General features: G+C 37.1%; 1 protein-coding gene across 4 annotated transcripts in view; it reads right to left on the bottom strand.

Moving 5' to 3' along the window:
• Nucleotides 1-16,928, bottom strand: part of MAGI2 (membrane associated guanylate kinase, WW and PDZ domain containing 2) — a 1,296,878-nt gene that overhangs the window by 152,625 nt on the left and 1,127,325 nt on the right. For 3 of the 4 annotated variants that reach the window (XM_020289800.2, XM_076006487.1, XM_076006488.1), the window contains 2 exons: nucleotides 12,145-12,186; nucleotides 5,254-5,345 (listed from right to left, as the gene is read on the bottom strand). In XM_020289800.2, the coding sequence (XP_020145389.2) occupies nucleotides 5,254-5,345; nucleotides 12,145-12,186 (134 nt within the window). The remainder of the gene's footprint in view (nucleotides 1-5,253; nucleotides 5,346-12,144; nucleotides 12,187-16,928) is intronic. The other variant, XM_076006486.1, reaches the window with a different exon arrangement.

The following is a 16,928-nucleotide window of genomic DNA, read 5'->3' as shown; positions in this document are numbered from 1 at the left end:
GAGTTGGAGTCCTGCTGTTCATTATTTGCCAAAAGCCGTGCTGTCATGTTTAATGTGCACCCTGGGATGTCAATACCATTTAGTATATGTGGAGGCAGAAACCCATTTGATGTACTTAGGAGACCTCCTTTAGTTGGGGACAAAGTCACCTGATACACCTCTCCCTTTGTAGCATACTGGCAACTAAACAAGGCACTAGCATTTTGTTTGTGTGCTACCTCTAGACTTAGGAAGTAGGAAAACAGGAAGGAAAAGCATATGGGAGATCTGTGCAGTAGACTCACTCTTCCTGACATGGCTGTTTTGAGGTACAATATTCTGGTTTTCAGAACTCATTTTCTGGCTTTGCTTGCTTCAGGGAGATTTAGGTGTCTCCTTTATGGCTTAAATGTCAAAACTGTAACTTGCAGCAGGAGTGTGTCTTAAATCATTCAACTGAAGGAATAAACCAGAATAAATCTAAATAAACATAATAGGATAACCAGCAATCCATGTAATCTGAGGAGGCTTATCATAAATATTTGATGTCTACCCACTGGAGGGGAAGAAGGACTTGGGAATGCAAAGCCAACATTCAGAAGGGTTGGGAGCCTGGGAATCTGTGTACAAACCAGGCAGAAAGACGTCCTGAGGCTGAGTGGTGATGGTGGCTGCATGCACACACCTGAGCTTCCTCATGAGCAATACATGTTCCATCTTGGTAACAATTCTATTGCTCCTGTGCCAGGCAAAGTCCTGCAAGACCACTCTCTTCTTGAGCCAGCCAAGTCTATGTTCTCCCTATGCCTCAGTCATGCAATCCATTCTACTGCTGGCAGAGGGGGCAGGTGAAGATAATATTAATATTTACTGAATGGGGTGCTGCTTTATTCCCAAAGCAGATGAAGCATGAGCCTAGGGCTCCAGCAAAGTAAGAATTTCATATTTCAAAGACTGTATTAAAGGAAGTGTCATGGGAAGAATTGGAACTTTGTTGCCTTGCCTTACATTTATTTTATAGTTTAATCTTTTATTTGTATTTATATATGGGAGAAGGGACCTGATACTATTTTCAGTGCTCATGGTCTATAAAGATCTGGCCCTGGTTGAAGCTCCTTTGGCATAAAATATTCATCTTTCCAATTTCTTTTATTTAATACAATCCTATGAGATGGGAGTCTCAAAGATAGTAGCCTAAATGAGTAACATAGGCATAAGGGAGTTTGGGAACTGTGGCCAGGCTCAGTCTAAAAGGGGCCACTGCTTAGCTCCAGCCAGTTGTCATGGAGAAAGGCAAGCTCAATATTGCTAGATTTGTTTTTTAAGACAAGATGAAAATTAAAAAAATTGTTAAATGTGAAATTAGTAGGTGCTCAACAATTTTAAAACACTGAGGAAACTAAACGAATCGTGTCGTAGGGCTGCCAGGACACGATCTCTGCTTCCAGGACTAGGCCACTTTAATTCTACAGAGGCTATAGAATTTAGAGGCCCCAGAAAATGTAAACTCCAGATCATTATGTTTTCTGAGAAGCTCAGGTGACAGCTTTGGCTTGGTGAAAAGTACTCTTTTCAATTCCGTTTAATAAATATTTATTGTACCAAGCTAGGATTGGAAGACATAAACACTATTAAACCATCGTCCTTTGCCTTCAAGGAACTCAGAGATTGGTTTAAGGAAAAAGAAGCAGGCCAGTCAGTGTATTCCAGAACAAACAGGGACCTTGTCTTTCTAGTGGAAACTCCTTAGGTTGGTAAGTTTGGGGTATGATGTAAGTATAAGTGCAATGGATTCTATGTGGATTTACCCTTGAATGCCCTGCAGTTGTTTTGGTTAGTGCCCCGTATCCCACAAAATGCTATAAAAAATAATCTTACAGTTGTATTTTTGTTTTGAGTATGGTTTCATTTTGTTTTATTCATTTGGTATCTTTGAAGCCTATGGCTTTTTCATAAAGAATTTAGCTTCAGCCCAAAGTGAGTTTTGGTCATTATATTTGGTTTGTGCGTGAAAGGTAACCTCTAAACCAGGCGTCCTCAAACTATGGCCCATGGGCCACATGCAGGTGTTTTTGCCCATTTGTTTTTTTACTTCAAAATAAGATATGTGCAGTGTGCATAGGAATTTGTTCATAGTTTTTTTTAAACTACAGTCCGGCCCTCCAACGGTCTGAGGGACAGTGAACTGGCCCCCTGTTTAAAAAGTTTGAGGACCCCTGCTCTAAACCCTTGAAAAAGGAGTGTCTTTGTTGTTCATGGGGTGACCCTTTGATCACCCTGATAGATTATGCCAAGGAGTTGACTCAGGATGGGGCCAGCCATATCAAGAGTCTTAGGGTGGCAGCTGACCATACCAGAAAGACCAACCATGTAATTAGAAGGCTGGGCCTTAGAACCACATGATATCAGCCCGATCTCTGTGGAGAAGAGGGGGCTAGAAATTGAGGTCAATCTTGTGGGCAATGATTCAATCAATCATGCCCATGTAATGAAACCCCAGTAAAAACCCTGGACACCAGGGCTTGGGGGAACATCCCCAGTTGGCAATACTCTGTGTGTCAATGCTGGGGTGTGGTGGGGTACCTTGTCCCTAAGGAGAATGGAAACTTCACATTTGGAACCCTTTCAGACTTTGTTCTATGTATGTGTCTCTTTTTTTTTTGCTGGTTATAATTTTTATCCTTCCTCTATAATAAAACCATCATCACAGGTATAGCACTTTCCTGAGTTCTGAGCTGTTCTAGTGAATTATTGAAGGTGAGGAAGGCTATGGGTGCAGGAGAGTTCTCTGGGTGGGCTTAGACTGACCTAGTTCTGCCCCCTTTCTCTCTTGTAACTCTCAAGAATAACTATAGCGAGCACTAGGAGTGCAACATCCTGATATAAGGAGGGGCTGGCTGGAACAGCCTGGGCTCTGTTCTAGTCCCCTCTAGAAATAGGATGTCCTTCAGTGCTTTAGCTCAGTCAGTCATATTTCTCCAGGGCATAAAACCCATAGTGGGCAGATTTAGGGGGTCCTTTAGTGGTGGTGCAAGTGGGGCATGCACAATTAAGATTCTGTCTGTCCTGAGCCATGAGGGACCGGATCATGATGAAGCCCAGGCTTCTGTTGTCTCTTGGTGCCTATCTGCAAGTACTAACCCCACTTCACGTAACGTGTGTGTGTGTGTGAGTGTTCTGTCCCACCAAACGAGTTGGTAACCAGTGCCCAGTGAACCCACTACACAGTGGGGACCCACAAATTTACAGCTGGTGTCTAAACCGGGGGCAGTCTGTGGAGACTGTTCCCTTAGACTTTGCAGTTTGGCAAACTCATTTCAGCTGATGTCAGGAATCTTGGGCAGATGTGGCAGTCTGGAGGACTGTGACCTTCACGTCAAGGTTGGTTCACTGTGGATAATGGCACATTTTTAATTTATGGGGCACCAAAGTGGAATAAAAAGGGTGATATGAAGTCCTTGCTTAGAAGAAATTTAAAACCCTGCTGATTAAACAAAACAGGTAGACATAGGAACATGTTAGAGAACAATCCTGAGGGTTTGGAGTACACATCAGTGTGTTAAATGCTTACATACATGAAGGGACTTGATAGTGTTCTCAGTTATTTCCATAAAAAACAAGATGCATTATAGAGAGGAGTGAGGCTAGAGGACTGACTAGGTGACCAAGGACCCCTGGTAAACTCAGAATCAGTGACAGAGGGCGAAGGGAACAAACTTGTGAATGGGAGTGGAGTGAAACCAAGATTTGCTCCTTGTACCTGCAACATGGGAACCTTAATTTAGTCTCTGAGAAAAATTGAAGCCTGGAGTGACTGGAGCCCTATATTTCATCTCAGAAGATCTGGGAAGTTCTCCTTGGCAAATGCACGTTCATATCTATTTTGGCAGCCAGAGAATTAGTGACATTCTGGTTGACTGTTGCCAAATTTTATCCTCAGAAATTAGGAAATGAATCTTTTTTTTCCTGGAGTTCCCTCATCCTTGGAGTCCACGCTCAGCCTCCTGGAATTCTCTGGAGAAGGGACCTCGTCAATCATCTAGTCCACCTCCTCTCACAGGAGTTCCTGTCAAGTTCTCACTGACTCTTCCAGAATTCCTTTTGCGTGAAGGAGCCCACTCTCTACCAAGGAAATGTGCTTCACTTTGGGACAGTTTTAATTGTTAACACTTCCTTCAATTTTTTAGGTTAACTTTTTTCTCCTGAAGATTTCTGACCATGTTTTTTTGCTTGTTTGTTTTAATGTTATTTTCTGGAACAATCTTGTAACAATCTAGTAAGCGTTTATTCAGCACTTAATATAATCCAGGCACAATACCAAGACCTTTACATACGTTATCTTCTTTAATCCTTAAAGCTACTCTATGAGAAAGGATTACCGTTATCCATGTCTTGCAGACTAGAAAACTGAAGCTTAGAGTTTAAGTCCCTTGCTGAGCTACGGTGGGGTGCAGCTGCCAGAGCTGAAATGGGGTGCAGACATCTGGCTGCACAGCACAGGATCCTCATTTATTCAAAACTTTCATGGACCTGACTTAGTCACATTGGGTAACATTTAAGATACATCTTTTACAATGAGTGTTTTATAGCTGATATTTTAATACATGCTCATAAATCTAGCCTTGCTATGTTTTCTGTGTATTTGTAACTATTGCCACTTTTTGCTTTTACTCTGAATACACACACATATGTATAAACACATAGAGGTATATAAAAAGATGTCTCCAGAGCCCCTTCCAAATTCCCAATATTGTGCCAATTGAAGCTGACTTTGGGAACATCTTCTCATGGTAATCCCTTAATTCAAATCTACATGAAATTCAAATCCCTTAATTCAAATCTGTGACATTGGGTTTGATTTTACTTTGGTTTATCCCTGTGTTTTCTCTTCTTTGCTGTTTTGGCTGAAAACACCCATAGTTCTGTTGTTCCAGGTCACCTCTTCATGTGGATCCTCTGTCATACTGCAAATCCACCCCCAAACTGCTGCCCAAAGATACCAGGGGCCCAGTACAAGTAAACAACTGAAATACTCAAGAGGAATCCACTTCATTCTAAAAAATAATAATGTACCTCTCTTAATATGATTTATGATGAGATATTTGCAAGTCATGAGGTCGTTTTTAAAGAGAATGGCAAGAAAAAAACCAAGCCTTAAACTTTTTATGTGAGTCCTAAAACATTTCCCTTTAGATGTCATTCTGAATGGTATTTTCCCTGGCGCCTGCACAAACACAGAGCCCAAAGCATGGAAATAAAGGGGATTCAACTTACAGGCTGTCCGGGTTCATCTCCCCCAAGGATTCTGAAGCCAAATCCAGACTCCATCCTCCGAAGGTGAACATCCAATTCCTTATAATCTGGACCTGGCATAAAGGAGATCCCATTGAGTAATGAATCCAGCCTCCAACCACCCCCTGAGGAACTGAACACACCAATGATAAATTAATTTTGTGGACGTGATTAATGAGAGTGCTGTTAGAGTCGATGGAAAGCATAGAGGACACAAAAAATACGGTAGCAAAAAAGTAGGTCTTCCAAAATTAGGTAGTCCCTGGAATAACAGCGACCAGCCAAAGGCACCACTAGGGTGTCGCCATAAGCAGAAAGAGAACACAAATTTTCCAAGTGAAAAAAAACTGATGCCTCTATCACTCTTTATTTTCCTAAGAGCATTTGGATTGCCCTCAAGAAGCTTGGCTGTCTTTTTGAGGATGTTCACTTTGATTAGAATGATTATTACAGAAGTAGGAGAGAACAGATGGCAACTCCCTGAAATTGCTTAGTAAAGTACTACCTAATAATTTTACTACTACCCGCTTATGACTTGATACATCCAGTTTAGGAGAGACAGTATGTGGGGGGTTGGGGGGGTGGGGGCAGGGGATAGGCTTATGCCTAATAAAAGTTGTCTCTTTTAAGATTGTAAAAATTAGAAAATACTTTTCTCTGTTTGGGGTTTAAGTGAAGTGTTTATATCATGGTGAATTCCTTTAGTTTTTTCAGAGCTTACAGGTACAAATTCACTTGGGTCTAAGGTGAACTCTTATCTCCCAAACATTTTAGAATGTGGAAGCCACTAATTGACTTTTGACTTCATTAGTGTACTCAAAATAGATTAGAAGAGGAATACTCTTCTGAGGCCAGCCGGAAGAACAGAAATGTACTTCAGAATAAGCTAGGAAACTCTCCCGAATGTCACTTTTTTAGCCCCAGAATGAACTAACACTATAAAAAAATATTTTGACATTTTAAGGAGAATATGATTTATGCTTCTTCCCTGCTCCTGGCCTTTTGCACTCTCCTTAGGGGGCAGTGCCTCAATCGTGACCGCGTTGTGTTGTGCATACTGTCATGCCCACTGTTAGGATGTCACTGGATGATCACTGATTTGGGGAAATATTTATCATGTCATCCTTTGCTTAAGAAATGGTTAGTGATTTCTGGGCTTTAATAGTTTAAAGGAGGTATTAGAATTGATAGAAACAAGTATTAAGTAAAATTCCCCTTGCTTAAAATGGATAGCTTTGGAAATTAAGATGGGATTTCAGAAAATCCTCATGGGAAAAAAGTTATGTCTGAGTCACCTGGATGTATTATGGCAGGCACAGGAGAGAGAGACTCACTGAATGATGGCCAGGTGAATCTTTTCCAGGTGCTGCAGTGAGCAGGGCTGCTAAGTGATACAGTGTACAAAGCACAACGATACTGGGCTTGCCTTGGTGTCCAGCAACCCAGGTTATTCCCAGTGATACATGAAAGGAGAGTCATTCATTTCTGATATGTAGGCAAATGCTGATCATTTATCTCATGCTCTCTTAAAAAAGCTGAATCAACCATATAAATACACGTGTATGTATATATTGCACAAGACAAAATGACCACTCACACACCTTATGACCAAATGCATATATGATCAAGGTCTTTTCCATTCAATGAATAATATACAACCCTCAAAGAGGGGTAACCAATTAGAGCTCCATGTCCTTTAGTCATCCTTTATAAGTTATATAATCAGTCATATTTTAAAGATGGGAGAACTTAGAAAAATTCAGTTCCTATGAAATAGAGTTGGGTGATAAAGGGAAGATGGCAACTTTGCCCTATACTCTATGAGGAACAATTGGCTTTTGACCTGAGTTTATTCTGGCGTCTATAATATCATCTATGAAATCACATATTGGGGTGTGTGCTAAGCCTCTGGGAGACTGGAGGGAGGTGGAGCAGTCCTACAAAATCATAGCAGGTACCTGTACTCCTCCCAAGGGAGGGAGAAAGACAAGGGGAGATGGGAGGTGACAGATAATGCTCAGTCATTGTTCAAACTTCTGTAAATTGATCATGATAAAACTGCTCACAGCAACCTCTTCTCTGGGTCACGATAAGCTCGGAGGACTCTAGACCATATACACATAAAAAATACAAATAGAAGGTGATATATTTTTGACACTGAAAATGACAGAGCCAGCATATATTTAACTGGAACTTTGCATCTCCTATATTCTTTTCACTTAGGCATTGCTGCTGAGAAATTGTTCCTCCAATGATTTCAGAACCCATTCGTATTGCACCAGGAACTCAGAAAGTTTACTGTGTGATTCCTCTTATTTGCTAAGTAAAACTTTCCCCCTAAGGAAATGTTGAAATTATGACAATTCCAGTAATGGAATTTTGAGATGTGTCAGGGTCCAAGTGGTTTTTATATCAGAGAATGCTGTGATTCTTAAGGGAATTAAGCTTTTCCTTAATAAATAACTCAGGACATTTTTTTAAAGGAAAAAAAATATAGATTTCAGCTCGTTAATTTTATTTAACTTTGAAGAGCAGAGATGTGAGCAAGGCATTTATCGCCCTTCTCCTAAGCTTTATGTGCATTTTGGTGAGAATTACAATTCTGTTGCTCTGCCCCAGCCTGATTTCAAATACAGGGTGGCATGTGCCAGCCATTTCATCTTCATCCTTCCATTCTTCCAGGCAAAGATGACCAGCTTAATGGCATGTGAGCAAGTAGACAGAGGCAAAGAGCCACCCCTTAAAGAAGTGTGCCAGCAGATGCGATTTATTTTTTATTTCTCTGTTAATTTTGAACACAGACTCAAAGTCTGCAGGGCATGGAAACTTTAGAGAAATAGTCAACTGGAAAAAAAGTTTAAATGATAGATTGTGCCTTGAGGCAGCGGTATTTTTTAAAATGAAAAATAAGAGCTTTTTAGAAAGATAATTTTTCTTTTTTTTTTCCCTCCCTCTTTGACTCTGGCTTTACAAAATAACTAAAATTATAGGTACAAAGCTGGGAGACATTATTCTTTTTCCTTCTTGCTTTGTTAGCTCTCTTGGAAGATTATGATGTTTCTGATACTTTCCCTAACTGCTCTTCAGGCCTGATGGCATATTTCAATAATTGTATCATGCTTTATGTCTTCTCTTATTAATGCAAGAACTTAAAGTGAAGAAATCCAAGGGCCAACTCTTCACCCCATTTCAACAGAATTAACGATCATGACTCCTCTCTTGTTCATAAATAAACCATGCACTTGAAATATTGTTAGATGAAGAGGCCTAGTAAATACCTATCCAGTTCCGAGTCACTTTGGACGTTGCTCAACTACGTCCCACAAACATTCTTTTTCTCTTCAGCTTCCTTATTTATTTATTTATTTTTTTCTGTGCTCTTTTTTATCTTCTGTCTCTACATTCCTTTTTGCAGAACTGTCAGGTAAAGAAATGGAGTATGGGGAGATAAAATATTTTTTGGACATTAGTGTTCAATGGCCAGCAATGGCCAGTGTTGCCTCTTTCTTAGAAGTTGGCTCCTAGGATGCTGAGGCATTATGAAATAAAGCATCTCACAATACTCTTCCCAGATGAGATTTTATATGACCACTGTGGCAAGTTATAGAAATGGAATTTCTAAATCCTAATTTATCCTGGGCTCAAACTGATGTTGCAAATGCTAATATTTAAAAGTAGCAAATGGTGACCACATCCAGATATCAGCACAACCTCCCTTATGATAAAGAAAAGCAGAAGTTCAAAAGTCAATTCCTATTTCATACTAAGACTCCATAGACTTCACATGGTATATGCATGGTCTTGTTTTTGGAAGACACAGCTTTGTGAACAGTATCAGGATAACTAAACACAACTGATTAATTTTATGAATGGATTCAATCTTCAAAAATGCAAAGAATGACATTTTTATAAATTAATTTGGCACATGGGATGCTGCTATAAATATATCAATTAAATTTTGGTACTTGAATCCCCTTTCATGTTTTAATTAAAACATAAGCACCATGGCTTATTATCTCAATTTGGCACAGAGAATGCATTTATTCAATTTTTCCTGCTGGAAAGAACATTACTTTTTTGGCTTTTCCCTGTGAATAGATCTAGGACAGACAGTATAAGAAATGCATCAGAAATCAAAGAAAGTTACTAAACATGTCCCTGGCTCTGGATTTCCATGCCCTCCAGATACAGAATGAGTTAAACAGGAATTAAATAGTCTTTATTGCTCAAATCTAACATTACCTGGTAAGTAGCTAATACCCTTTGCCTTAAAAGAATTCCTTCTCTTACCTTTCTCCTTTATCCCTGTGGTAATGTGAATGTGGCTAGGCATATTTTAGTCATAGTAAAAGCCACTACCATTTTTTTTATTTGATTCTCTTCCTCAGCCTTCAAATAAGCTCAAATTTCTCCTTCCTAAATACCACCTTGCTCCTCCCTTCCATCTATTTCTTGGAAAAGTAGTTCCCAGTGGAGCCCTCACTCCAGCTCTGACTCATTCCTGCCTGTCTGGTTTATGCTCTCCTGGCATTACCGAAATCTTTAAAGTCATTGATGACATCCTAATGAACAAAATAAACGACCTTTTTATCTTTCCTCATTCTGATTGATTTCAGTGCCTCATTTGATACTATTGATGCACCCTTTATGACTTCAGATTTCGTTCGATCGTAAACAAGAAAAGGTCTCCTTTGGATGTAGTTTCTGTGATACTCCACTCCCTGATTCTCTTGTCTTTGGGTGGAGTTGCCCATTCAAAGTCTCTGGCCACAGATTCCATTATTTCTCACTGATATTTCCCCCCAGCGATAACATGATTATCTTTGTCATCTATACTGTTCCATTACACACAGTCTGCAGGAGCTGCTAAACAGATATTTCTTGAATTTAGTTGTTTCAAAGCACTCACCAATCTGCTAGACCCAATGAACCACAGCGTTATTCCATTACGAATTTATCACTTAGTTTAATAAATACATTAGTTATGACTTCTTACTGTCAATTTTGCCTCTGTACCTAAGGATCTTATGCAGATAAAGTTAATAATATACCTTATAATTATGACAAATATATCAGAATCAAAAATCATGAAACATAATTTGATAAAGGACACTTTATAAATGTGAGAAATAATATGAGAGATCCATTTATTTCGGATGCATTCATAATTCTCCAGAATGTTTTTGTAACTTGTGTGGACATTAAACAAAATATTTGGATTGGTTCTTTTCTTGAAAATCTGGATTGTATAGTAGTATAATAATATACTCAAACTACAACTTTTGTTTTTTAAGTAATGTATTTTTTTAAAAAATGTAAAATATCACTTTGCATGCATATCAAGGTAATCTACACTATTGGGAGCCTCTTTCTTTCTTCTTTTCAACTAAAGTACATTCAGAGTCTGAGATATTAAAAAAATGTGCTTGTTGTGGCCAATAAGCTGAGACTCAGAATTCTAAATTAAATCCTGATTTCATTTAGCAACTATAATTACTAGGTCCCATTTTCTCTCTGGGCATAAGATAGTCTTCAAAATTACAAGGATTTTGACAGTATAGAAGAATAATCATGCTTTAAAATTTTCAGAACAAGCTAAACAAATAATTTAGACATTATTTGAGGACAAAATGCTAAGCAATATCTTCCATATTTTTTGCATATCCAAAAAAATGACATGGAAATTTACGGAATGAAATGATCTCAAGCACATATATTTTCTGAGGGGTGTTAGAACATGCTGAGATGGATAATGAGCTGTCATCATGGAAACACTCTGGAATGTGTGCTGTGAGCCCACAGACCTGAAATAGTGCTATTATTACTAAACTCTCATTTCTGCAATTGTTTCAGTGTTCTGCCTTTCCATCCATTGGTCCAATCAGCTATTCAAAGCATTTCCATAACTAATTCTAAGAGTAAAAAAAAAAAAATTCTAACTCTTCCTTTTCCTCCTTCATTTCTGCAATAACATTAATATTTTAGCCTAAATCAAAATTGGTATTTGGGGAATGATTAAGTAAAAAAAAAAAAATTTCCATTTAAGCAAGTTAATTATCACTAACAGCTCTTAAATTTGAAACTATAATGTTCTATCCTAACAAAATCCCATTGAAATAGAGCATTTTGTAATTGGAATGCTTAAAAAAAATCAAGTTAATATAGGCATTTAATTGATTTGAAAATAATTTCATTTTATATTAGCAAAATTTTTAGTAAGTTCTTTGGAAATGTCTAAATTGAAAATCTCTTGAGCTCCTCCTCTAGCTTCTTATTTCCATCTAGCCTAGTGCTGTCCAATATAAATAAAATGTAAGCTACATAAATAATTTAAAATTTTCTGGTAACCACATTTTAAAAAGCAAAACAAAACCGGTAAAATCAGTTTTTACAATATATTTTATTTAACAATATATCTAAAATATTATTTCAACATAAATCAATATAAAAATAATGAGATATCATTCTTTTTTTAGGGACACTAAGTCTTTGAAGTCCAGTGTGGGTTTTACACATCTACCTTTAGAGTAGCCACATTTCCAGTGCCCCCAGCCACATGTAGCCAGTGGCTACTTTATTGGACAGCACGGATCTAGCCGGGCTGACGGCTTTCTTTGCTGGCTGGTTTTTAATCTAGTCTTTTACTAAAGCATTTTATGAAAAAAATTCATGAATATGACTGTTTTCCTTTGTCTTTTGTTGCAGGCCCACAATGATGAGACTTGATCTCTGCCTTGAATGCATGTTTATGTGGGTGAATAAAATAGTATAGTGATTATATGCTAAAAAGCTGAGACTACTCGGAAGAATGACTTATTACACAAAATGGAAGATGTATTGTTCACAGAACTGTGAGTGCTGAAGAATACTTGCCAGAGGAATCCATTCGAAAACTGGTCCTGGGTGGCACTTGTTCTGGATGGGAAAATGGGGAATTAAAATTGAAATTCATTTATGGCATTTTAACATTCATCTTTACTTTCTTTTTGTTGCTATTATAGCTCCCCCGCCCCAGTCTTGTTCTCATCATTAATGATTTTTTTTCTCTAAGATCCATAGATGTTAGTGGACAGATTCACCCTGCTTTTTGTATAAATATGTACATAAATGTATCCTTTTTATATGCACCCAAAATAGAAAAATCTGAATTTTTTTAGATCAGTATGGAAAAAAGATCACCATTTCTAAATATTATTAAGCTTTGATTTTCATTAGAAGGATGCTTATTTGAAAATAAAGTCAATCCAGAACCCAAAATATGTACAGTAAAAACAGGTCTTTCAAAATCATGCTATATTATATCAGAAAACATTGAAAAGTGGAAAATTCAATCGATGATTGTATTGATTTACGTATACCAGTCCAAATATTTTGATACTCCCAATTATTTGGATAGTTAAAGTTATATACAAGCAGTTGAGTTAAATTGGTTTATTTCAGCAGTAGAGAAGCTTCATGAGAATTATGGTGTAATCTGTGCTACATGTAGCAACATAATATTCATGAACATGAGTTTAAACACCTTTAAAATGTAGGATTATCCCACACTTAGAATTCTAGAACCTTGGACAACCTAGTTACATACTGTGTCCTGGAAATATATGCAGACATGTTGCTGTCATGGATTAAAATTGGTCAGGGGTAGGTTAGGGCCCAATTGATGTGCCCCTACCCTATATAGACATGTTTGAGAAATGTAGATGTTCACCATGTCTTTATCTGGAACTGCTGAACATGTATAAAATGACATAATTAAATTGGCCCTTAATTTTCACTCTTCACTCCAAATTCATTGTCTTAATACTGTAGAGGAATTAGCAGAGTGATGGAACTGCAAGGCACCTTGAAGAAGAGTTTCCACCATAGCCCTTCATTTCACAGATGGCAAGATTAAGCCCCAAGATGCTAAGCGACTTGTGTAAATTATTGTATACTATTTCACAGGAAACTTTTCAAGATCCTTTTTGGAAAAAATACTGATAATATTATATCTAAGTGTCCATTTTGTTCTCATCTTACTTAAGAATTAAAATTAGAATGTACTATATAATAAAGATCTCTTTCATTTCATTTTAGTATTATACTAAATATAATACATATACACTACACTCTTTTCTGACTATGCTATAATTTTTTTCCTTACATCTTCAGATATTTTTCCTATTCCTTCACAGTTCTGTCAATAGAAAAGTTCCTAAACCACACAACTGGGTTTAATATGAGATGGGCAGAAGAGACACATGAATACAAACCTCTGGCCAAGAAAAATTTAGGAAGATAAAGATCATGTTACAATAAGCTGAGATATTTCTATCCGAGAGAGTTGCAGAATATTTTTGCCTCTATGATTAACTTAATATTAAGTTTATGACATTGCTTTGCTTTTGAATCATGTAAGGAATTTGAGATGGATTAATTAAAAGTAAATACACCTCTTTAAAGCATAAGTTCACATTGTAGATAAAAGAACTGTAAAATTTTCTTGCAAGAACCACTCCTCCCACACTTTTAGACTTCAATATGTATACTATTTTTAGGTTGGAAGAAATTTCAGACTATTATTATTATTATGGTCTATAAATAATTATGTATTTATGATATATAATCATCAGTCATGTAAGTGATTATTCCTTATTAAAAGCATTTATAGAGGAGGTAACTTAAAAGACTTAGTTTTAAAAGGCAGAGAGTTAAAATAAAGTACAGTAGACTTCCCCATTTAGAATGATATAATACAGTTGCGCCATATGAAGTTGTACACTATGAAACAAATGAGTATTTCATCATTAAATTTTAAAAATTAAAATAAGACCAAATTCTGATTGCTTTCTCATTGAGCTTTGTTTGTTTCAAGTAAATAGCTAGTCAGCTCATCAAGGGCATAATGATCATTCCTGCCAGGTAAGCTATGTTTTCACAGTAAAGGCAAATTAGTTTTCTAGCAGAATTGTTATTTTTTAAGAGCCTCTACATTTTATGTAACAGTTTAGGATTATGATGGAAAAATATCCTTTCATCAAAAAAGTAGACCTGCATCAGAGATGGAAGACTGCTGCTACCTTCTAAACACTTCTATTAGGTATAAAACTGACATTTTACATTATTAATATAATCTTACTGAGACCTACTTGCCATTGAGCAATTAAACTTGGTTTACTGCAGCCTTGGTGGTCTCATATTTATTCATGAAAGTACCTTGGGTTGCACTGTCTATTTGTGCTACCAAAAAAATACTTTGACATATAAAATAACTTTCAATCAAAGACTGATATTTTAGAGTTTACTTTTCACTTCCCTCCCACTTATATCTTTCTAATTCCAGGATCTTTAAGTTTTAAACTACTGAATGAAATAAATTTATAAGTTATAGCATTGGATCTAATTTCTAAAATGCATGGGAAAAATATGTGCTTTACCACAGCTTTTATTTTACTATCTATCTTACTTAAGCTCATCATGGTAATTTCCTATTTCAAAAAGAATCTTCTAGGCATATAAATATTTCCACAGTTTTTTGAAAGGTATCTGAAGATAGCATTTTTAAAAATTGGGTCTCCAAATTAATTAAAATCTACCTGTTAAAAATGGCAAACACAACTTAACTGGATTTACTGATCTCCATCAGTATATCATAACTAAAAAATGATGCATAATGTGACATATTAGAAATCCCAGCTGAAAGGCAGATTTTTTCACAGATCAAACCATAACACAAATAAATCATACTAAGGATAACAACAATGCTTTTCCCATGGGAAAAAGGTACAGAAGAACCTTCATAGTACAGTGGAGGACATTTAAAGTGATAATGGTATTAATTTTTTTTTTAATCTTTTTATGATTCTAATGCTAAAGTCATTGACAAAAGTGTCTTAACATTTACATATCATCTTATTTTAATATTTCACTAAAGTAAGATTGTGTTCATGAGAATGTATGTGGGGGGTATTTTAATTAAGGCCATTGCACACCAGCAATGTTAGAGCAAATCAGACCAGGGCTTGACCTAGCACAGTGTTCAGATGTAAGGATGTTCTCTGGGAAGGCAAGGTGGCCTTTCGTGATCACGTAATAGCTACCTCTAGCTACGGCATCCATGAATTTATTGAAATCTTTCTTAAGCCTTTTGGTATTTCCAGCTTGACTGTATCAAGTGTTTGATTACAAGGGGAAAGGAGACTGAAGCCAGGAAGGCTCAAGCAGACAGATTTTTCACAGCCTTCGGAGCTCTGGTTCTGAGCACCACTAATGGATCCTACCATGTGGGATGTGGCTGCCACCATCACTTTTCATTTGGAATCTCCAGTGGCGTGCTGTGGTGGATAATATTATTTTATACCACCCCATTCTTTCAGATGGCCCTGCTGTTAGGATGGGAGGCAGGGCAAACTACAAGCCTTGCTCACTAATAACAAGGAAAGAGCAGTAGAAAACCTGAAAGCTTAGAAACACCACCCATTTGCGATCAGTCATGAATTATAAGTACATTATGATACCAAACAATGAAAGAATTTGACTATGAACAATGAACAACAAAAGAGCAGGACAAGAGCCATAGAGGTGAAAAACACAACAGACTTGTTTTCAATGTGTCACAAATTATAATTTCTTTTCAGATGTAGTACTGAAAAACAGTTTGCTGTTGCATTCTGCTCTTTAACAGGACTGTGGTTACTTTTGATTGCTACCTTTGCTGTGCTATTCACTGCTTATTGTGGGTTAATGCCTTCTAATTTCTAGAAAGAAAAATTGATTGTGTGAGCTCTCTTTGAAGAAATTTCAGAGGAATTTCTATTCTAAAGAGGTTATACTAGAAGGCACATTACACCATACGGATCCTTGACACTTTTATGATCCTACGTGTGAGTGATGTCTTACTGCAAAGGAGTGTGGACAATTTGTACCTCATAAATTGTTTATTTATAATAACCAAAGTTCAATGTGAAGAGAAAAAGTTTGTACGACTTCAGTCATAATTCAACTTGGGTTCAAACCAAGGAACAGAACCCTGAGGGAAGAGTTCCAGGAAATAAGGATTTTTCTTTTCTGTCTCTTCCTAGCTGCATCTGCTCATTTGCTCCTGCTTCCAAGGCTGCAATGTGGAGCATGCCCAAGAAATGCCCTCATGGGCTGAGGATGATAAGACAAACTTTTAGAATAAGCCTGGCTTAAAGAAAAGTGAAGCAACAAGACTGGGCCCTCCTTTCTAAATCAACAAGCGTTCATTAGAATCTTATTTTCTTAAGATTGTTAGATTCTGAAGTGAGCCACACTCATTTTCTTTGGTAAGCACTTTATTTTGCCTTGCCTAGTAATAAAAAGAGGAGTTGTGATAGGCATCTATCTGCAGTTATCTAGGAATAAGCTTTCCTAGGGGCAGGAGACATGTAGGTTAACTCCTTTTCAGTTCTGTGATTATTGTGATATTGAACTTGACTTATTCTCTCCGATAAGAATGAGGACTGCATGGCATAGTACTTCAGTGTGTGAAGCTTTATGACCTATATTTACTACTTAGTTTACCATGCACTGGGTTTGTACATATGTATAATTTTCTGGGTATGAGGGGAGTTTATTGGGAGTTTGGCCACCAAGATGGGCCACCAATTAAGCCTTTGCCTCAATTAGGATGAAACAAGTATAGGCAAAAATTCTAT

Source organism: Microcebus murinus, chromosome 9 (genome assembly GCF_040939455.1).
Source record: "Microcebus murinus isolate Inina chromosome 9, M.murinus_Inina_mat1.0, whole genome shotgun sequence".
NCBI lineage: Eukaryota > Metazoa > Chordata > Mammalia > Primates > Cheirogaleidae > Microcebus > Microcebus murinus.
The sequence above is the reverse complement of the archived record's forward strand: the minus strand, read 5'-3'. Positions and strand labels throughout refer to the sequence as shown.